The sequence below is a fragment of the Salvelinus fontinalis genome, chromosome 5, assembly GCF_029448725.1.
Source record: "Salvelinus fontinalis isolate EN_2023a chromosome 5, ASM2944872v1, whole genome shotgun sequence".
In the NCBI taxonomy this organism is placed as follows: Eukaryota; Metazoa; Chordata; class Actinopteri; order Salmoniformes; family Salmonidae; genus Salvelinus; species Salvelinus fontinalis.
In genome coordinates, this window is record NC_074669.1 from 61,593,035 (window position 1) to 61,616,997 (window position 23,963).

Here is a 23,963-nt window from a genome sequence, read left to right on the forward strand (position 1 = left end):
AATACTGTAAGGGGTTCTTCTACATAGAAGCTCATAGTAAATCCCAGGTCATAGTGTCTATAATACTGTAAGGGTTAATCTACATAGAAGATCATAGTAAATCCCAGGTCATAGTGTCTATAATACTGTAAGGGGTTCTTCTACATAGAAGCTCATAGTAAATCCCAGTTCATAGTGTCTGTAATACACATTGTCTGTTGCAATCCACTCTTATTTTGAGCGAGTCTTCCAATGGTTTCCATTTGGAATTGTTTATGCCTGTTGCAGCCAGCAGGGGGCGCTGTCATAGGGTGAGTGCAGTGGTTGCGTCTCCCGTCTAACACCAGAGGAAGACGCCTGTGACAACTTTTAACTTATCCTACAGTCTCCCCTGTTTACCAGGTATGAAGTGTACACAATTACACTACCTAGAGGAAATGGTTATCTGTGTAATACTTACGCCTTTCTAGCGCAGGCGTTCCCCTAGCGGAACCCCTCGACGACATTCCGCTAGCGGAACCCCTCGACAACATTCCGCTAGCGGAACCCCTCGACAACATTCCGCTAGCGGAACCCCTCGACGACATTCCGCTGAAAAGGCACAGTGCGCGAAATTCAAAAATATTTTTTTGAAATATGTAACTTTCACACATTAACAAGTGCAATACACCAAATGAAAGACAAACTTCTTCTTAACTGGAAATTGTAAAATTTAAATGTGTAAATTGATCAAGTGAAAACTGTTAGTGATCTCACCATTAGCGATGAATGGGTTAGCAGCTAGGCTAACCAGTAGAATAACAGACAAAATGGCATTTGCTAATTATATGTTTTAAACTTTTTGATTTATACCTCGTCTAAGATAATATTGTGGTTTATTTTCTACTTAATTTATGTTGGAAAGGCCCTGACATCTCTCCACCCAAGTGTAATATAAGAAAAAGTAGAATTTTTTAGAGAAAGACTAAACACGCTAATGCTAAGCTAACGGCACTAACACTTGCTTGTTAAACCTATATGGATTGCTATTAGCTTTAAAGCTTAGCAGCTAGCTGGCTCAGTATTGCGATTGCTGATCTGGTTCATGCCAGTTCATTTAGCTATTTAAGGGTTAAAAACAAGCTTCCTTATTTTTGCATTTATTTTTATTGTTAACTTTTAAATTAGAAATAGTAAAAAAGTATATTTTGAAACACAAGTCAATGTATCAGTAGGGCTATTTTAAATACAGAGGATGTATTATCCCAGATAGCGAAACATTTCCCCCGCTTGCTGTGTTCGAATGCGTAACGTCCAAGGCTAGAAAATCGTGCTGCCAGCGCGAATTGGAGTTTGCAGTTCAAGACCTGATTTACATCTTTGGCGGGTAGCCCCCATTCAGAGGACCGCTATAGGCCCTCGGGGGACCGCTTTTGGATCTCTGGCGTTTAGCCTCCGCTCAGAGGACAGCTGTAAGGCCGAGACAAGCCATCTAGCTATGAGTCAATTTGAAAGACAATAGCCAGGAATTTCTCTCATCTCAAATTCGGCCTACCTCCTTCCAGCGAACCACAGCCAGCCAGAGGCTGCAAGCTGCTTTTGGTTGTTTCTATAAATACCATACATTTGTTGGGATTTTAATTTCATCTAATTGATTTGGTCATTTAAAAACAATACAACCACATCCATTTACAATCATTGCCGATGACATGGTAAATAGGCCAACATCTAATCATTTACAGTTTAAGTAGATTTATGATATATTGATTATGCTCCAAAAAATAGCCTACATTTTACCATCGATTTAATGTAAGATACTATATATTTGAGGCAATACAAACGGTTCCATTCCAGCAATAAATGGCACTCCCTAAACTGCCTCACCCACTTGATGAAAAGTGTTGATGACACTGAAAGTGTTGATGACACTGAAGGCCAGTAGGTGGCGCCACCGCTTAAACAAAAGCTGAAGAACATTACGCACATCCAGGTGCTTTCCTCAGGTGCTGGAGTTGTAGACTCATGGAAAACAGGAAGGAAAACACTGCTCCCCATGATCCCAGGTGATTTATTATAGCAACGGTTCAACCCTTAGGTTGAATATAGGACCAGGTCGGGGGTGGAAGGTCCTATATTAAGGGGCAGTACTCAGTGACATCACTTCCTGAAACAGGAGGTAAAAAAAAAAAATATGACATAGGTTCACAATATTAACATTGAATGTAAAATAACATTCATAAACCCGTAGTTAAGACCCGGATCAGTACGGCAGCAATATGTGGACAGGTGAGACACAAAACAAACAGTTGCTGTTCATTTTGTACAAGCAGGACATCCTATTAGTTCTCTGAGATACTTGGGAGTAGAAATGGACACGATGTCACGCAGGGGAGGGGACATTGAGAGGAAACTTCTTCAAATGGAATATTTCTGAATCTCCTCTTTTAGAGTATCAAAATGCCCAAAATTATAGTTTTTTCTCCTAATTGAATATTGTGTGTAATTACAGTAATATATATATTACTGTAAATATTTATCACATTCCTTGTGTAAGATCATACAGTACCAGTCAAAAGTTTGTTCACACCTTCTCATTCAAGGGTTTTTCATAATTTTGTTATACTTTTTAATAAATATAATATATATATATATATATATATATATATATATATATATATATATATAAATATAATATTAAATTGTTAATATTTTCTACATTGGAGAATAATAATGAAAACATCGACACTTTGAAATAACACATATGGAATCGTGTAGTAACCAAAAAAGTGTTCAACAAATCAAAATATATTTTAGATTTGAGATTCTTCAAAGTATCCAACCTTTGCCAGCTTTACACATTCTTGGCATTCTCTCAACCAGCTTCATGAGGAATGCTTTTCCAACGGTCTTGAAGGAGTTACCACATATTCTGAGCACTTGTTGGCTGCTTTTCCTTCACTCTGCAGTCCAACTCATCACAAACCATATCAAATGGGTTTGAGGTCAGGTGATTGTGGAGGCCAGGTCATCTAATGCAGAACTCCATCACATCCTTACAAGAGCCTGGAAGTGTTTTGAGTCATTGTCTTGTTGAAAAACAAATTATAGTCCCACTAAGTGCAAATCATACGGGATGCTGTATCGCTGCAGAATGCTAGGGTAGAAATGCTGGTTAACTGTGCCTTGAATTCTAAATGAATCACAGACAGTTTCACCAGCAAAGCACCCCAACACCATCACACCTCCTCCTCCATGCTACACGGTGGGAACCACACATGCGGAGATCATCCGTTGACCTCCTCCTCCATGCTTCACGGTGGGAACCACACAAGCAGAGATCATCCGTTCACCTACTCTGCATCTCAAAAAGACACAGCGGTTAGAACCAAAAATCTCAAATTTGGACTCATCAGACCAAAGGACAGATTTCCACCGGTCTAATGTCCATTGCTCGTGTTTCTTGACCCAAACAAGTCTCTTCTTCTCATTGGTGTCCTTTGGCAGTGGTTTCTTTGCAGAAATTCGACCATGAAGGCCTGATTCTCCTCTGAACTGTTGATGTTGAGATGTCTGTTACTTGAACTCTGTGAAGCATTTATTTGGACTGCAGTCTGAGGTGCAGTTAACTCTAATGAACTTATCCTCTGCAGCAGAGGTAACTCTGGGTCTTTCCTGTGACGGTCTTCATGAGCGCCGGGTTTCATCATAGCGCTTGATGGTTTTTGCGACTGCACTTGAAGACACTTTCAAAGTTCTTGAAATGTACCCGATTGACTGACCTATTTTCTTAAAACTGCATTGTTGGTTAAGGGCTTGTAAGTAAGCATTTCGCGGTAAGGTCTACACCTGTTGTATTCGGCGCATGTGACAAATAACATTTGATTTGATTAGTCCCCACCACCTGGGACCTGTAACACATACGTAATACAATAATAGGAAAAAGCATTGTCACTTTAATACCACTCACCTTCAATTAAGAATCATGAAAGTAAGTGAAGAGGACCGGTCTTAGAAGACAGGAAGTAAAGAGGACCGGTCTTAGAAGACAGGAAGTGAAGAGGACCGGTCTTAGAAGACAGGAAGTGAAGAGGACCGGTCTTAGAAGACAGGAAGTGAAGAGGACCGGTCTTAGAAGACAGGAAGTGAAGAGGACCGTGCTTAGAAGACAGGAAGTAAAGAAGACCGGTCTTAGAAGACAGGAAGTGAAGAGGACCGTGCTTAGAAGACAGGAAGTGAAGAGGACCGTGCTTAGAAGACAGGACAAAGAATAAACATGGGTAATGTAGTTGACAAAACCCCAATGAAAAGAAACACACAAGCAAAGTAGGTGTTATAAAACAGCATTTAATTCCTGCTACCTCACACCCACAGTGACCTGTAACACTTTACTTTAACACATGGAGGAGCAAAAGGTTGTTATCATCAGTCATTGGTAAGCATGGTTTTCAAGCAAGCAAAATATAGAAAAGTGAAAGCGACACACGCGTCACTTTCTCCAAAGATACATATCAACTGGAAAGTTATATTCCTTTACAACAAAAAAACATACACAACCTTAATAAAATAATCGTAATAATAAAATATATAACGAACACATCACCACTAAGTAGATGGTTTGTTTACTCCTATACACATCACCACTAAGTAGACGGTTTGTTTACTCCTATACACATCACCACTAAGTAGATGGTTTGTTTACTCCTATACACATCACCACTAAGTAGACGGTTTGTTTACTCCTATACACATCACCACTAAGTAGATGGTTTGTTTACTCCTATACACATCACCACTAAGTAGATGGTTTGTTTACTCCTATACACATCACCACTAAGTAGATGGTTTGTTTACTCCTATACACATCACCACTAAGTAGACGGTTTGTTTACTCCTATACACATCAGTACAAGTTATTCTCTGCACTCAGGAACTGCACATCCCACACCAGAGAAGAGTTATGATACAATACAGAGAGTAACCTACAGTAGCATGGGAGAGTAATGTACTGTAGCATGGGAGAGTAACCTACTGTAGCATGGGAGAGTAACCTACTGTAGCATGGGAGAGTAACCTACAGTATCATGGGAGAGTAACCTACAGTAGTATGGAAGAGTAACGTACAGTATCATGGGAGAGTAACCTACTGTAGCATGGGAGAGTAACCTACAGTAGCATGGGAGAGTAACCCACAGTAGCATGGGAGAGTAACCTACAGTAGTATGGGAGAGTAACCTACAGTAGCATGGGAGAGTAACCTACAGTAGCATGGGATAGTAACATACAGTATCATGGGAGAGTAACCTACAGTAGCATGGGAGAGTAACCTACAGTATCATGGGAGAGTAACCTACAGTAGCATGGGAGAGTAACCTACAGTAGCATGGGAGAGTAACCTACAGTATCATGGGAGACTAACCTGGAGTATCATGGGAGAGTAACATACAGTAGCATGTGAGAGTAACCTACAGAGGCATGGGAGAGTAACCTACAGTAGCATGGGAGAGTAACCCACAGTAGCATGGGAGAGTAACCTACAGTAGCATGGGAGAGTAATCTACAGTAGCATGGGAGAGTAACCCACAGTAGCATGGGAGAGTAACATAAAGTGGCATGGGATAGTAACCTAGAGTATCATGGGAGAGTAACCTGGAGTATCATGGGAGAGTAACATACAGTAGCATGGGAGAGAAACCTACAGTATCATGGGAGAGTAACCTGGAGTATCATGGGAGAGTAACCTACAGTAGCATGGGAGAGAAACCTACAGTAGCATGGGAGAGTAACGTACAGTAGCATGGGAGAGTAACCTACAGTAGCATGGGAGAGTAACCTACAGTAGCATGGGAGAGTAACATACAGTAGCTTGGGAGAGTAACCTACAGTAGCATGGGAGAGTAACCTACAGTATCATGGGAGAGTAACCTGGAGTATCATGGGAGAGTAACCTACAGTAGCATGGGAGAGAAACCTACAGTAGCATGGGAGAGAAACCTACAGTAGCATGAGAGAGTAACCTACAGTAGCATGGGAGAGTAACATACAGTATCATGGGAGACTAACCTGGAGTATCATGGGAGAGTAACATACAGTAGCATGGGAGAGTAACCTACAGTACCATGGGATAGTAACCTACAGTATTATGGGAGAGTAACCTGGAGTATCATGGGAGAGTAACCTACAGTAGAATGGGAGAGTAACCTACAGTAGCATGGGATAGTAACCTACAGTAGCATGGGAGAGTAACCTACAGTAGCATGGGAGAGTAACATACAGTATCATGGGAGACTAACCTGGAGTATCATGGGAGAGTAACATACAGTAGCATGGGAGAGTAACCTACAGTAGCATGGGATAGTAACCTACAGTAGCATTGGAGAGTAACCTACAGTAGCATGGGAGAGTAACCTACAGTATTATGGGAGAGTGACCTACAGTATCATGGGAGAGTAACATACAGTATCATGGGAGAGTAACCTACTGTAGCGTGGGAGAGTAACCTACAGAAGCATGGGAGAGTAACCTACAGTAGCATGGGAGAGTAACCTACAGTAGCATGGGAGAGTAACCCACAGTAGCATGGGAGAGTAACCTACAGTAGCATGGGAGAGTAATCTACAGTAGCATGGGAGAGTAACCCACAGTAGCATGGGAGAGTAACATAAAGTGGCATGGGATAGTAACCTAGAGTATCATGGGAGAGTAACCTGGAGTATCATGGGAGAGTAACATACAGTAGCATGGGAGAGTAACCTACAGTAGCATGGGAGAGTAACATACAGTAGCATGGGAGAGTCACCTACAGTAGCATGGGAGAGTAACCTACAGTAGTATGGGAGAGTAACCTAGAGTAGCTTGGGAGAGTAACATACAGTAGCATGGGAGAGTAACCTACAGTAGTATGGGAGAGTAACCTACAGTAGCTTTGGAGAGTAATCTACAGTATCATGGGAGATTAACCTACAGTAGCTGTGGTCCCGTGTGGCTCAGTTGGTAGAGCATGGCGCTTGCAACGCCAGGGTTGTGGGTTCAATTCCCACGGGGGGACCAGGATGAATATGTATTAACTTTCCAATATGTAAGTCGCTCTGGATAAGAGCGTCTGCTAAATGACTTAAATGTAATGTAAATGATCGATTAGCTGAGTTTGTCAGGTTTGCTGCCCTTGCCATCCCCATCCCCAACCCTCCCCTGCCTTTCCCCTCCCCAAACTCTTCCCATCCCCAGCTCTCCCAAACCCCAGCCCTCCCCAAGCTCTACCCAACCCCAACCCCAGCTCTCCCAAACCCCAGCTCTCCCAAGCTCTATCCAACCCCAGCTCTTCCCAACCCCAGCTCTCCCGATCCCGATCTGAGCCCTCCCAAAGCCTGCCCTCCTCAAGCCCACCCCCCCAAGCTCTTCCCAGCACCCCCCAAGCTCTTCCCAACCCCAGCCCTCCCCAAGCTCTTCCTAACCCGCAGTCCTCCCCAATCACAGGAAACACTTTTCAGAGCAGTCAAACGTAACAAATTAAGAGTAAAACAAGAATTTTAGCGACGGAACTGTTAGAGGGAGTGAAAGCAAGAGAGAGAGAGACACAGAGTGGTCAGAGAGAACATTATTTTATAAATGTGGGTCATGCTTTTCTCTAAATTAACTGTTAACGATAGACTTAACACACCTGCCTTTCACAGATCCAACTATTTGTGTGGTTACATGGCACATCATTCCAAGCCAGTAATGGGTCTTGTTGAGTGTTGTCAACCAAAGCGCAGTCTTCTCCTTGCAAATCATTTGGCTCCCCTTTCTTCCAGTAACTTGTGTTCAGTGGTGTGCCATCCACCCATCTCCAGGTTCCCTCAACTTCTCTGTCAGTCAGACCAAACCAGGCTCTTCTATTGAATGCTTTGATTAAAGCCTGTTCCTCTCTGCTGTCGATGATCACCAGGTTTGCTCCTCTCGCCTGACAGTCCTTTCTGCTGTCTTCCCACGTTTTCTTATCAGGGGAGATGTAGTAACAACTGCAGCAAGACTTCTTCCAGTCTTGGGGACATGTGGCATATTTATTAGAGGTCTGTAGCTGGTCTCTCTCTTTGGTCAGGGTGTTATAACTCGTCTGCAACTGGTCTCTCTCTGCAGTCAGGTTGTTCAATAGGTTTCTCTCTGTGAAATAATACGATCAAAAACCAAGTTAATCAGACATTACCAGGGTTGGGGTCAATTCCATTTAAATTCCAGTCAATTCAGGAAGTACACTGGAAATCCAATTCCAATTATGTTCAATGCTTTTCAATGAGGAACATTTGGAATTTGGTTTACTTTCTGAATTGACTGGAATGTAAATGTAATTGATCCCTGGTCATTACACCAATGATGATGAAGAATATTTGAGTGAGAACATTTCAAACTCACGGTAGAGTAACAGGCCTATGATCCCAGCCAGTAGGAGAACACACAGCAGCCCCAGACACACTGTAGCAGCTAGGAAACGTCTCTTCCACACTGAAGCACAAATTATTATCATAAGAACTTTATAAGGTATTTGCGTCTATTTGTGTAGAGTAGCTCTTTCAAGCACTCAGTAAAATAGACAAGCTTGACTGAGTTCTGGTACCTCAAATGTCCTGCTGCTTGAATTGCAGCCCCTGCTGAAAAAACAGCATAGACCAGCATAGGCAGGTGACCAGCCTTCATTGTGTTTTTGCTGGTGACCAGCCTTCATTTTGTTTTCGCAGGTGACCAGCCTTCATTGTGTTTTTTGCTGGTGACCAGCCTTCATTGTGTTTTGCAGGTGACCAGCCTTCGTTGTGTTTTGCTGGTGACCAGCCTTCGTTGTGTTTTGCTGGTGACCAGCCTTCATTGTGTTTTTTGCTGGTGACCAGCCTTCATTTTGTTTTCGCAGGTGACCAGCCTTCATTGTGTTTTTTGCTGGTGACCAGCCTTCGTTGTGTTTTCGCAGGTGACCAGCCTTCATTGTGTTTTTTGCTGGTGACCAGCCTTCATTTTGTTTTCGCAGGTGACCAGCCTTCATTGTGTTTTTTGCTGGTGACCAGCCTTCATTTTGTTTTTGCTGGTGACCAGCCTTCGTTGTGTTTTTTGCTGGTGACCAGCCTTCATTTTGTTTTTCCTGGTGACCAGCCTTCATTGTGTTTTTTGCTGGTGACCAGCCTTCTTTGTGTTTTTTGCTGGTGACCAGCCTGTATTGTGTTTTTTGCTGGTGACCAGCCTTCATTGTGTGTTTGCAGGTGACCAGCCTTCGTTGTGTTTTGCAGGTGACCAGCCCTCGTTGTGTTTTGCAGGTGACCAGCCTTCGATGTGTTTTGCAGGTGACCAGCCTTCGTTGTGTTTTGCAAGGTGACCAGCCTTCGTTGTGTTTTTGCTGGTGACCAGACTTCATTTTGTTTTTGCTGGTGACCAGACTGTATTGTGTTTTTTTGCTGGTGACCAGCCTTCGATGTGTTTTGCTGGTGACCAGCCTTCGTTGTGTTTTTGCTGGTGACCAGCCTTCGTTGTGTTTTTGCTGGTGACCAGACTTCATTTTGTTTTTGCTGGTGACCAGCCTATATTGTGTTTTTTTGCTGGTGACCAGCCTTCGTTGTGTTTTGCTGGTGACCAGCCTTCGTTGTGTTTTGCTGGTGACCAGCCTTCGTTGTGTTTTTGCTGGTGACCAGACTTCATTGTGTTTTTTGCAGGTGACCAGCCTTTGTTGTGTTTTTGCTGGTGACCAGACTTCATTTTGTTTTTGCTGGTGACCAGACTGTATTGTGTTTTTTGCTGGTGACCAGCCTTCATTGTGTTTTTTGCTGGTGACCAGCCTTCGTTGTGTTTTTTGCTGGTGACCAGCCTCCGTTGTGTTTTTGCTGGTGACCAGCCTCCGTTGTGTTTTTGCTGGTGACCAGCCTTCATTGTGTTTTTGCAGGTGACCAGCCTTCATTGTGTTTTTTGCTGGTGACCAGCCTTCATTGTGTTTTTTGCTGGTGACCAGCCTGTATTGTGTTTTTTGCTGGTGACCAGCCTTCATTGTGTGTTTTGCAGGTGACCAGCCTTCGTTGTGTTTTGCAGGTGACCAGCCTTCGTTGTGTTTTGCAGGTGACCAGCCTTCGTTGTGTTTTGCAGGTGACCAGCCTTCGTTGTGTTTTGCAGGTGACCAGCCTTCGTTGTGTTTTGCACACCAGCAAAACCAGTATGGAGAAAGTATTACGCCGTCTAGCAAAGTGATGCCTAATTCCTATTGGAATCCAGACTGACGGGATATCCAACAATGAGAACTTCACCCACAATCTGCATTCAGAATGACTGCCAGGGTTGGAACAACCATTTCAGTAACAGATGTGTGCTATTTATGAAAGGTGAATTAAATATGAATGTGAATATATTAAATGTGAATTTGTGTAGCATGAAAGGTGAATTAAATAAATAATATTGTGTCTAGGGGCGGCAGGTAGCCTAGTGATTAGAGTATTGGGCCGGTAACCGAAAGGTTGCTAGATCGAATCCTCGAGCTGACAAGGTAAAAATCTGTTGTTCTGCCCCTTCTTGTCACTACAGGGGGTGCTGTTTCAACTTCGACATTTTGCGTCTCCAAATTAAACTGCCTCGTACTCATTTCTTGCTCGTACATTATGCATATTATTATTACTATTGGATAGAAAACAAGCTCTAGTTTCTAAAACCGTTTGAATTATGTCTGTGGGTGACCCATAACTCTATCTGCAGCGAAATCCATGACAGGAACTGCGAAGGTCTGAAAAATAGTCTCTGTTCCCAGTTCAGTTTTAAGCTCTGTGTATATCCTATGGACCGAAATGAACTGCACCCGCCTTCCCCTGGATGTCAGTAACCAATGAGAAGTGGAATGGGCTTTCTCCGTGCCTCTCGGAGTTTATAAAAGGCCATGGAGTGACATGTACATTCTTTTCGACGCTCGCCATTGCGCAGGAGAGGACATCAGAATTGCATGCTCAAAAGCTCTTGTTATCAACCTAAGATATATCTGTCTGTCATTTAATTCGATATAGTTGTTAGAAACATCATAACGAAGTTATTTGAAACCGATTTATATCAGTTTATGCGAGTATATTGCGATTTTTCGTCATTTCCTTATTATTGCGTTTGAGGATTTGGACATGTGTGTGCCGTGTAGCTATCGTTAGCTGCTAGTTCCGAAGCTGAAGAGGTCGTTTTACAACAAAGGAACGATTCTGATGGACAAAGGACACATTGCCCAAGATACTGATGGAAGCTCGTCCAAAAGTAAGAGCTATTAATGATTTTATTCCGTATTTATGTGGAAAAATGTAAACGCATTTTTCAGCCATTGTTGCGGCACTAGTCTGGCTCTAACGCACACTGTATGTCTAGTAATGTTAATTTTAAAAATATAAATCAGCGGTTGCATTAATAACCAATGCATCTTTCATTAGCTGTCCAACCTGTATTTTTTTTGTCAATCTAATCGATAAATAATCGTAAACTTATGTGCCTTTCCAAGATGGCGCCGGCCAGAAATGCATGCCATGTTTTGACTGTTTACATAGCATAACCACGATTTGTGATGCTAAATATGCACATTTTCGAACAAACTCTATATGCATTGTGTAATATGATGTTACAGGACTGTCATCTGAAGAATTCTGAGAAGGTTAGTGAAAAAAGTAATATATTTTGGTGATGATAACGTTATCGCTCTCTTTGCCTTGAATGAATGCTGGGGTGAGGTTAGCTCATATGGTATGCTAATATAACGATATATTGTGTTTTCGCTGTAAAACACTTAGAAAATCTGAAATATTGTCTGGATTCACAAGATGTTGGGCTTTCATTTGCTGTACGCTGTCTATTTTTCAGAAATGTTTTAAGATGAGTAATTAAGTAATACACGTTGCTCTCTGTAGTTATTCTAGTCGCTTTGGGTGAGTTTTGTGATACTGGCTGCAATGGTAAACTGTGATTTATACCTGAAAAATGCACATTTTTCTAAAGAAACATATGCTATACCATAAATATGTTATCAGACTGTCATCTTATGAAGTTGTTTCTTGGTTAGTGGCTATATATATCTTTATTTAGTCGAATTAGTGATAGCTGCTGATGGAGTAAAAAACTGGTGGAGTAAAAAGAAAAGTGGTGTCTTTTGCTAACGTGGTTAGCTAATAGATTTACATATTGTGTCTTCCCTGTAAAACATTTTAAAAATCAGAAATGATGCCTGGATTCACAAGATGTGTATCTTTCATCTGGTGTCTTGGACTTGTGATTTAATGATATTTAGATGCTTGTATTTACTTGTGACGCTATGCTAGGCTATGCTAGTCAGCTTTTTACTGTGGGGGGGGGGGATCCCGGATCCGTGTTTAGTAGCAGTGAAAGGTTAACAAGGCAATTAACCCACTGTTCCCCGGTAGGCCGTCATTGTAAATAAGAATTTGTTATTAACTGGCTTGCCTAGTTAAATAAAGTTTAAATAAATATATGTCTAGTAGTTATTTCTAGATTTTTCTTTTGAACCCCTGCATAGCCTACAGACACTATAAACAGGGTATATGTGGGGGAAAACTTTGCAGTTTTAAAGCTATTTTACTGTAATTCAACAACAAAACATTTTCATGGCTTATGACGTGTTTATTACAGGTCCCAGGAGTGATACCGGGAAAACAGATAATATATTTCCTGTAAAACTGGAGAAATGATGAGACAAGAGAAAGTTGTCGGGTTTCAGGAACATTTCTCAATTTCATAGAAGAAGCATGTTTTTTTCCCAGAAATAATCAAGGGTCTAATTATCTGGTTCATTGTAATTGCTTTGTAGAAAAATATAAATTCACAGTTCTCATTATCAATAGAAAATATCTACATAAAACAATACACATTCACACATGTTCATCTGTCCCAAAATAAAGGCTATTAACTAACAAATATTGCAAAATGTATGCTATCTAGCTTGTAAAACCTTCAAAGTGTATGTATTTTTGTCCCAACACATCTCAACAGATTACCCATGATAGTAGTGTAATCAACCGCAATGACCCCACTAGCCGTGCTACAGCTAACAGCAAAATACAGAAACAGCTAAGCATATAGCTAGGGATAAACTAGCGCTTAGCATGAGGCTAGCTAGCGAACTTTATAACCATTAATTAAGGCAAAGATATGAATAACTAAACATCTATCTAGAAGGATTGCAACATATAAGTACATCTGAGACTTCGTTTAATAAAATAAAGTCATCCGGAGCTTAGAAATGCATATTTATAACTTCAAAAAGTCAGTAAAGCCATTTTGTTACCTAGTGCTGTTTCATTACTTATAATGGGGAGACTTTAGCATTTTCTAGCTTCGACAAAAACAACAACACAAAAGCACCTTAATAAACACCACACAACCAATAAAATACTTAGTAAAATGTGTAATCTTACTATTTCAATATATATTTTGTATAATTATTCATTACAAACCTGTAAAACAAGGGAAATATTCTTCTTCTGTGGGGTTTATCGAAGGTTGGCATCCAACGTTATGGTGCAGCATTACCGCCACCTACTGTACTGGAGTGTGGGCGAGAGACAGAGAAACAAAATCCTACCTGCCAGCCCCGTTGCTCTTAACAAGAATTAAAGCTTTCTGCCCATATCAGCTATGTCTATGTCCTGGTAAAATTATCTTGTTACTTACAGCGTCATGCTAATTAGCGCACGTTAGCTCAACCGTCCCGTGGGATGGACACCAATCCTGGTGAGTTTAATCTTGTGAAAATAAGGTCCTCTCTTCTATCCCTTAGTTCTCCCTGAACTTGAAATAAATGCCTGCACTTAATATCTCTATTCCATTCCTCCTGCCATCTCTGCACCATCAATGTCCATATCAGGCTTTTAGCCTGCTCCTGCCATCTCTGCACCATCAATGTCCATATCAGGCTTTTAGCCTGCTCCTGCCATCTCTGCACCATCACTGTCCATATCAGGCTTTGAGCCTGCCATCTCTGCACCATCACTGTCCATATCAGGCTTTTAGCCTGCTCCTGCCATCTCTGCACCATCACTGTCCATATCAGGCTTTTAGCCTGCTCCTGCCATCTCTGCACCATCACTGTCCATATCAGGCTTTTAGCCAGCTCCTGCCATCTCTGCACCATCACTGTCCATATCAGGCTTTTAGCCTGCTCCTGCCATCTCTGCACTATCACTGTCCATATGAAGCTTTTAAACTGCTCCTGCCATCTCTGCACCATCACTGTCCATATCAGGCTTTTAGCCTGCTCCTGTAATCTCTGCACCATCACTGTCCATATCAGGCTTTTAAACTGCTCCTGTAATCTCTGCACCATCACTGTCCATATCAGGCTTTTAAACTGCTCCTGCCATCTCTGCACCATCACTGTCCATATCAGGCTTTTAGCCTGCTCCTGCCATCTCTGCACCATCACTGTCCATATGAAGCTTTTAAACTGCTCCTGCCATCTCTGCACCATCACTGTCCATATCAGGCTTTTAGCCTGCTCCTGTAATCTCTGCACCATCACTGTCCATATAAAGCTTTTAACCTGCTCCTGCCATCTTTGCACCATCACTGTCCATATCAGGCTTTTAGCCTGCTCCTGCCATCTCTGCACCATCACTGTCCATATCAGGCTTTTAGCCTGCTCCTGCCATCTCTGCACCATCACTGTCCATATCAGGCTTTTAGCCTGCTCCTGTAATCTCTGCACCATCACTGTCCATATAAAGCTTTTAAACTGCTCCTGCCATCTCTGCACCATCACTGTCCATATCAGGCTTTTAACCTGCTCCTGCCATCTCTGCACCATCACTGTCCATATCAGGCTTTTAGCCTGCTCCTGTAATCTCTGCACCATCACTGTCCATATAAAGCTTTTAAACTGCTCCTGCCATCTCTGCACCATCACTGTCCATATCAGGCTTTTAACCTGGTCCTGCCATCTCTGCACCATCACTGTCCATATCAGGCTTTTAGCCTGCTCCTGTAATCTCTGCACCATCACTGTCCATATAAAGCTTTTAAACTGCTCCTGCCATCTCTGCACCATCACTGTCCATATCAGGCTTTTAACCTGCTCCTGCCTTCTCTGCACCATCACTGTCCATATCAGGCTTTTAAACTGCTCCTGCCATCTCTGCACCATCACTGTCCATATGTAACAGTATAACTATACGTCGTCCCCTCGCCCCGACATGGGCGCGAACCAGGGACCCTCTGCACACATCAACAACTGACACCCACGAAGCGTCGTTACCCATCGCTCCACAAAAGCCGCGGCCCTTGCAGAGCAAGGGGAAACCCTACTTAAGTCTCAGAGCAAGTGACGTAACTGATTGAAATGCTAGTAGCGCGTACCCGCTAACTAGCTAGCCATTTCACATCCATTACACTCACCCCCCTTTCAACCTCCTCCTTTTCCGCAGCAACCAGTGATCCGGGTCAACAGCATCAATGTAACAGTATAACTTTAAACCGTCCCCTCGCCCCGACACGGGAGCGAACCAGGGACCCTCTGCACACATCAACAACTGACACCCACGAAGCGTCGTTACCCATCGCTCCACAAAAGCCGCGGCCCTTGCAGAGCAAGGGGAAACCCTACATAAGTCTCAGAGCAAGTGAAGTAACTGATTGAAATGCTAGTAGCGCGTACCCGCTAACTAGCTAGCCATTTCACATCCTTTGCACATATCAGGCTTTTAAACTGCTCCTGCCATCTCTGCACCATCACTGACCATTTCAGGCTTTTAGCCAGCTCCTGCCATCTCTGCACCATCACTGTCCATATCAGGCTTTTAGCCAGCTCCTGCCATCTCTGCACCATCACTGTCCATATCAGGCTTTTAGCCTGCTCCTGCCATCTCTGCACCATCACTGTCCATATCAGGCTTTTAGCCTGCTTCTGTAATCTCTGCACCATCACTATCCATATAAAGCTTTTAAACTGCTCCTGCCATCTCTGCACCATCACTGTCCATATCTGGCTTTTAACCTGCTCCTGCCATCTCTGCACCATCACTGTCCATATCAGGCTTTTAGCCTGCTCCTGTAATCTCTGCACCATCACTGTCCATATAAAGCTTTTAAACTGCTCCTGCCATCTCTGCACCATCACTGTCCATATCAGGCTTTTAACCTGCTCCTGCCATCTCTGCACCATCACTGTCCATATCAGGCTTTTAGCCTGCTCCTGTAATCTCTGCACCATCACTGTCCATATAAAGCTTTTAAACTGCTCCTGCCATCTCTGCACCATCACTGTCCATATCAGGCTTTTAACCTGCTCCTGCCATCTCTGCACCATCACTGTCCATATCAGGCTTTTAAACTGCTCCTGCCATCTCTGCACCATCACTGACCATATCAGGCTTTTAGCCTGCTCCTGCCATCTCTGCACCATCACTGTCCATATCAGGCGTTTAGCCTGCCATCTCTGCACCATCACTGTCCATATCAGGCGTTTAGCCTGCCATCTCTGCACCATCACTGTCCATATCAGGCTTTTAGCCTGCTCCTGCCATCTCTGCACCATCGCTGTCCATATCAGGCTTTTAGCCTGCCATCTCTGCACCATCACTGTCCATATCAGGCGTTTAGCCTGCCATCTCTGCACCATCACTGTCCATATCAGGCTTTTAGCCTGCTCCTGCCATCTCTGCACCATCGCTGTCCATATCAGGCTTTTAGCCTGCCATCTCTGCACCATCACTGTCCATATCAGGCTTTTAGCCTGCCATCTCTGCACCATCACTGTCCATATCAGGCTTTTAGCCTGCCATCTCTGCACCATCACTGACCATCACTGTCCATATCAGGCTTTCAGCCTGCCATCTCTGCACCATCACTGTCCATATCAGGCTTTTAGCCTGCTCCTGCCATCTCTGCACCATCGCTGTCCATATCAGGCTTTTAGCCTGCCATCTCTGCACCATCACTGTCCATATCAGGCTTTTAGCCTGCTCCTGCCATCTCTGCACCATCGCTGTCCATATCAGGCGTTTAGCCTGCCATCTCTGCACCATCACTGTCCATATCAGGCGTTTAGCCTGCCATCTCTGCACCATCACTGTCCATCACTGTCCATATCAGGCGTTTAGCCTGCCATCTCTGCACCATCACTGTCCATATCAGGCGTTTAGCCTGCCATCTCTGCACCATCACTGTCCATATCAGGCTTTTAGCCTGCTCATTGAAACATCAACATCCCCCACTACTAAGTGCTTGTTTAGCCAGTACATCAACTGCCTCGTTCCCCTCCAACCCCACATGGGCTGGGACCCAAGTAAATCTTATCTGTATACCCATCTGTCTATCCCTGACATGGGTTTGTAGTACCTCACAAAGCAGGTATTGTCTGCTACGTGAGCTAAAGGACTGCAGACTTATCAACACTGCACATAAATCAGAGCAAATAACTACTCTGTCTGGCTTGACTTCCTCCACCCACTGCAAGGCCAACAGTACGGCCATCAGCTCTGCCGTATATACAGCCAGATGATCTGTAATACTTATCCGTATCACCGTAGACTACACCACTGCCCTCATCCATAACATCCATAAGCATTTATTCAAGTTGGTTAATCTTTGGATGCCGAAAGCAGTCGCACCATTGGAAGACATAGCTTGGAATGTAGGCTACAAAAGCCTATTCCTGCTCTTTTTCCAGTCAGACTCGCTCCCGTTGAACAAATTTAAATGTATGCATTTTTTTCAATGTTGATTAGAATGTCATTGGGAAACAGAGAAGTGTCCAAGATTTTTTTCTCTCTGGCAAATACTCTTTCTGAATTTAAAAGTCATCCTCGAAGTAATCATCTAGTTTTTCAAAAGTAATCTGATTACATTTCCCCCCCTTTTCTGGTGATGTAACAGACTACAGTTACAGTTTTTTTGTAATCTCTTACATGTAACGGATTACATGTCATCCATTACTCCCCAACCCTGATTGTGCTGTACTTTCCTCCCGGACACCTTAGACCCACACCAATTCGCATACCGCCCTAACAGATCCACAGATGACCCAATCTCAATCGCACTCCACACTGCCCTTTCTCAGCTGGACAAAAAGGAACACCTATGTGAGAATGTTGTTCATTAACCGCAGCTCAGCGACCAACACCATAGTGCCCACGAAGCTCATTACTAAGCTGAGGACTCTGGGACTAGACACCTCCCTCTGCTGGACTTCCTGACGGGCCGCCCCCAGGTGGTAAGAGAAGGCAACAACACATCTGCCACGCTGATCAATAACACAGGGGCCTCTCAGGGGCTGTGTACTTAGTCCCCTCCGGTATTCCCTGTTCACCCACGACTTTGTGGCCAAACACGACTCTAACATCATCATTAAGTTGCTGATGACACAACAGTGGTAGGCCGGATCACCGACAACGATGAGACGGCCTGTAGGGTGGAGGTCAGAGAACTGGCAGTGTGGTGCCAGGACAACAACATCTCCCTCAATGTGAGCAAGACAAAGGAGCTGATCGTGGATTACAGGAAAAGGCGGGCCGAACAGGCCCCCATTAACATCGACGGGGCTGTAGTGGAGCAGGTCGAGAGCTTCAAGTTCCTTTGTGTCCACATCACCAACAAGCTATCATGGTCCAAACATACCAAGACAGTGAAGAAGGCACGACAAAACCTTTTCCCCCACAGGAGACTGAAAATATTTGGCATGGGTCCCCAGATTCTCAAAAGGTTTTACAGCTGCACCATCGAGAGCATCCTGACCGGTTGCATCACCGCCTGGTATGGCAACTGCTCGGCATCTGAGCATAAGGCGCTACAGAGGGTAGTGTGTACGGCCCAGTACATCACTGGGGCCAAGCTTCCTGCCACCCAGGACCTATATACTAGGCGGTGTCAGAGAAAAGCCCATAAAATTGTCAGAGACTCCAGTCACCCAAGTTATAGACTGTTTTCTCTGCTACCACACGGCAAGCGGTACCGGAGTGTCAAGTCTAGGACCTAAAGGCTCCTCAACAGCTTCTACCCCCAAGCCATTAGACTGCTGAACGATTCATAAAAATCGCCACCGGACAATTTATATTGACCCCCCCCTCCCGTTTGTACACTGCTGCTACTCGCTGTTTGTTAGTTACCTATGCATAGTCACTTCGCCCCCACCTACATCTACAGATTACCTCAACTAGCCTGTACCCCCGCACACTGACTCTGTAGCGGTACCCCCTGTATATAACCTCTACACTGACTCTGTACCGGTGCCCCCTGTATATAGCCTCCACACTGACTCGGTACCAGTTCCCCCTGTATATAGCCTCCACACTGACTCTGTACCGGTGCCCCCTGTATATAGCCTCCACACTGACTCGGTACCGGTTCCCCCTGTATATAGCCTCCACACTGACTCAGTACCAGTAACCCCTGTATATAGCCTCCACATTGACTCTGTACCGGTACCCCCCTGTATATAGCCTCCACACTGACTCTGTACCGGTACCCCCTGTATATAGCCTCCACATTGACTCTGTACCGGTACCCCCTGTATAAAGCCTCCACACTGACTCTGTAACGGTACACCCTGTATATAGCCTCCACACTGACTCTGTACCGGTACACCCTGTATATAGCCTCCACATTGACTCTGTACCGGTACCCCCTGTATATAGCCTCCACATTGACTCTGTACCGGTACCCCCTGTATATAGCCTCCACACTGACTCTGTACCGGTACCCCCTGTATATAGCCTCCACATTGACTCTGTACCGGTACCTCCTGTATATAGCCTCCACATTGACTCTGTACCGGTACCCCCTGTATATAGCCTCCACACTGACTCTGTAACGGTTCCCCCTGTATATAGTCTCCACATTGACTCTGTACCGGTACCCCCTGTATAAAGCCTCCACACTGACTCTGTACCGGTACACCCTGTATATAGCCTCCACACTGACTCTGTACCGGTACACCCTGTATATAACCTCCACACTGACTCTGTACCGGTTCCCCCTGTATATAGCCTCCACACTGACTCTGTACCCCCTGTATATAGCCTCCACATTGACTCTGTACTGTTTCACCCTGTATATAGCCTCCACATTGACTCTGTACCGGTACCACCTGTATATAGCCTCCACACAGACTCGGTACCGGTACCCCTGTATATAGCCTCTACACTGACTCTGTAGCGATACCCCCTGTATATAGCCTCCACACTGACTCTGTACCGGTTCCCCCTGTATATAGCCTCCACACTGACTCAGTACCGGTGCCCCCTGTATATAGCCTCGTTATTGTTATTCTCATTGTGTTACTTTTTATTGTTACTTTTTATTTTAGCCTATTTGGTAAATATTTTCTTCTTCTTGAACTGCACTGTTGGTTAAGGGCTTGTAAGTAAGCATTTCACCGTAAGGTCTACTACACTTGTTGTATTCGGAGCATGTGACTAATAAAGTTTGATTTGTTTTGATAAGTGTAAGACAGTTTTACATTTATCTTCATGTTTAATGCTTGCTTGATGAAAATTATTGTAAGTTATATCCTATTAGGTTGAGATTAATCTCAAAAGGGAGAAGATGTGGTGGAAATTAACTATGAATTACATACTGTACTGTTTAATTAGACATACTCCGCTGTTTTACTGAGAGAATTGTCCATTATAATATGTTAGTATTTTGCTGATACAGGCTTGTCTTCGGTGGGTGTCACCACAGGATGATGACATCCTGTTTTCACAATCTACAGGAACATAGATGTTTGGAAACATGCAAGAAATAACAGACACTTGTGGCAATGTCAGCCATCGTAACCTGAACAGACAAGCTAAATCACGTTTTACACACCATGTTCCATCCCTGTTTCCACCCATCTGTTAAACTGCCACGTAGACAAAATAGGTCCTTCTTTTTCCACTCTCACTGCCTCAGCATATGACACTCCTGTTATCACCCCTTTAAACCACTGCTTCCCTGTAGTAGGACTTATTGCACCCGTTAGTGGAATGTTTTTTCCAGTTTAGATGGTTTAAGTCAGGGATCATCAACTAGATTCACCCGCGGGCCGGTTTGTTCTCGAGCAGATGGTCGGGGGGTCGGAACATAATACAACATTATTTGTAGACTGCAAATTGACCCAAACAGATATAATATTTCACTAAAACATAATCAATTCAAAATTTGCCTATATTTATATATGATCACGTGACTCTCTATTTTGCGTGGGATTACTTGGTAACAGATTTCCAAAATTAAAATCACTTGGAGCTGATTTCCTGAAAATGAGAATGCCCCAGAAAGCTTGAGCGGCCAAATAAAACTACCCACGGTCCAAATTCAGCCCTTGGGCCACCAGTTGGGGATGCCTGGTTCAGATAGTCTCATTCTTTCATCATTTCTAACACTGGCAGTCATTCTGAATACAGATTTTGGGAATCAACTCTGGCTGGAGTGGATTAGGAAAAGGAATTAAATGTCACTTTGCAAGCCAGTATCTTGTGACTTGAAACTGGTCACCGGTGTCCAAAATACAGCAAAGACTGGTCAACAACAAAAACACTATGAAGCCTGGTCGGGCCAGCATAACCCTCTAGACCAGTATCGGACCAGCACTAACCAACATAACCCTCTAGACCAGTATCGGACCAGCCCTGACCAGCATAACCCTCTAGACCAGTATCGGACCAGCCCTGACCAACATGGATCATCTTGAAATTGATGCTGGTCTATGCTGTTTATTTCAGCTCTTATAGAATTGATTGGCCTTAACATATGGTGGAGTTTAGGCACCCAAAATGAGCACCGGCTGTTACCTGAATGTTGATCACCAACTCCATCCTTCTTGTGGGACTCGTTTGCGTATATATGATCATCAATATCCATGGTCTTTATTCAATTAGGTTCTTCGTCTTCAAATCGTATCTTCTACTCTCGTAACTTCTACTGTTGTAACTTCTACTGTTGTTACTTCTACTGTTGTAACTTCTACTGTTGTATCTTCTACTGCTGTATCTTCTACTGTTGTAACTTCTACTGTTGTATCTTCTACTGTTGTATCTTCTACTGCTGTATCTTCTACTGTTGTAACTTCTACTGTTGTAACTTCTACTGTTGTAACTTCTACTGTTGTAATGTCTGCTGTTATCTCAGTTGTAGGTTTGTGTCTGTTCGCTGCACAGCTGGAGTCTCTGTGTGACTCAGTCTAATGTCAGAGACAGTTTTAACTGTCAACCTCATTAAAGGGGAAACTGTCTAACCAATAGGACGACACTAACCACCACCACGTGACTCCAGACTTATTTTCTGAGAACCATGTTTGTTTAAAACAGTGTAGATTAGTTTGTATATTTAGTTTATATTAGTTTAGTTTACCACAGTATAGATTAGTATGGTTATTTAGTTTATATTAGTTGAGTTTACTACAGTGTAGATGAGTTTGTATATTTAGTTTATATTAGTTTAGTTTACCACAGTATAGATTAGTATGGTTATTTAGTTTATATTAGTTTAGTTTACTACAGTGAAGATTAGTTTGTATATTTAGTTCATATTAGTTTAGTTTACTACAGTGTAGACTAGTTTTAAACTTGATTAAAGCACTGACAACATATTTGCACAGAGAGTAAAAGTGGGACCCTATCGATTCACACATAAGGTACATCACATGACTGTTGTTTTGAGACGTTACGACAGAAATAACTAAAATGTGCACCTCTTGGGGTTCCCAGGACTGAGTTTAGGAAATGCTGCATTACATCACTCTGTGGTCGACCATCAATGACCGTGTAGAGTTGTATCATTCTATACTGTCTCCTGTGTGACATTGACAACAGCGATATTGACATCAGAGAAAATAATAATTCAGAGATGTCTTTATCTTTCTCAGAGAGGGCCTATGGTCTACATTTACTGTCTCATGTGTGACATGGACACCAGAGAGAATAGTTATTCAGAGATGTCTCTATCTTCCTCAGGGAGGGCCTAAGGTCTACATTTACTCTCACTTCTCCTTCCCTCTTCCTCATTCTCTATCTACATCAAAATGTATCTGATTACCTCATGAAGCAGGGTGAGAGAATGCCAAGCGTGTGCACCAGCTGTCATCAAAGCAAAGGGTGGCTACTTTGAAGAATCTCAAATATAAAACATATTTTGATTTGATTAACACTTCTTTGGTTACTACATGGTTCCATATGTGCTATTTCATAGTTTTGATGTCTTCACTGTTATTCTACAATGTAGAAAATAGTACAAATTAAGAAAAACTGTGGAATGAGTAGGTGTGTCCACTTTTGACTGGTACCAAAGGACAGATTTCAAGTCTACTGTCCATTAGTCGTGTTTCTTGGCCCAAGCAAGTCTCTTCTTCTTATTGCTGTCCTTTAGTAATGGTTTCTTCGCAGCAATTCGACCATGAAGGCCTGATTCACGCAGTCTCCTCTGAACTGTTGATGTTGAGATGTGTCTGTTACTTGAACTCTATGAAGCATTTAGTTGGACTGCAGTCTGAGGTGCAGTTAACTCTAATGAACTTATCCTCTGCAACTCTGGCTCTTCCTTTCCTATGGCGGTCTTCATGAGAGCCAGTTTCATCACAGCGCCTGATGGGTTTTGCGACTGCACTTGAAGAAACCTGGCTACAGAGCGAGTGATCACACAGTCATCCAGAACAGCTGATGCTCTCATGCATGTTTCAGAGTTACTTGCCTCAAAACGAGCATAGAAGTATTTTAGCTTGTCTGGTAGGCATGTGTCACTGGGCAGCTTGCAGCTGTGCTTCCCTTCGTAGTCTGTATTATTTACTGTAACTGGTGTTATTATATTAACTGTTGACCCCAAGGTGTGCACATATCAGGTTCTTGCCCGAGCTATGAGCTGCCCAGTGACAAGAGCCTACCAGACAAGCTAAAATACGTCTATGCTCGCTTTGGGGAAAGTAACACTGAAACATGCATGAGAGCATCAGCTGTTCCGGATGACTGTGTGATCACGCTCTCTGTAGCCAATGTGAGTAAAACCTTCAAACATGTCAACATTCACAAGGCCGCAGGGCCAGACGGATTACCAGGATAAGT

General features: G+C 43.4%; 1 protein-coding gene across 1 annotated transcript; it reads right to left on the reverse strand.

The window, feature by feature from the left end:
• Positions 1 to 7,404: 7,404 nt before the first annotated feature.
• On the reverse strand, positions 7,405 to 22,099 carry LOC129855990 (CD209 antigen-like protein E). Its single transcript, XM_055924125.1, has 3 exons — positions 21,702 to 22,099; positions 8,347 to 8,436; positions 7,405 to 8,097 (listed from the first exon to the last, which is right to left on the reverse strand). Exons 1-3 carry the CDS (start codon positions 21,769 to 21,771, stop codon positions 7,607 to 7,609), a joined length of 651 nt encoding a protein of 216 aa, XP_055780100.1. The 5' UTR covers positions 21,772 to 22,099; the 3' UTR covers positions 7,405 to 7,606.
• Positions 22,100 to 23,963: the final 1,864 nt, after the last annotated feature.

Excerpts from the sequence above, each read along its gene's own strand:
- LOC129855990 (XM_055924125.1), bottom strand. The coding sequence starts at position 21,771 with ATGGATATTGATGATCATATATACGCAAACGAGTCCCACAAGAAGGAT. Across the intron at positions 8,437-21,701 it reads AGTTGGTGATCAACATTCAG|TGTGGAAGAGACGTTTCCTA; the intron begins GTAACAGCCGGT and ends TTTGTGCTTCAG. Across the intron at positions 8,098-8,346 it reads CATAGGCCTGTTACTCTACC|AGAGAAACCTATTGAACAAC; the intron begins GTGAGTTTGAAA and ends ATTATTTCACAG.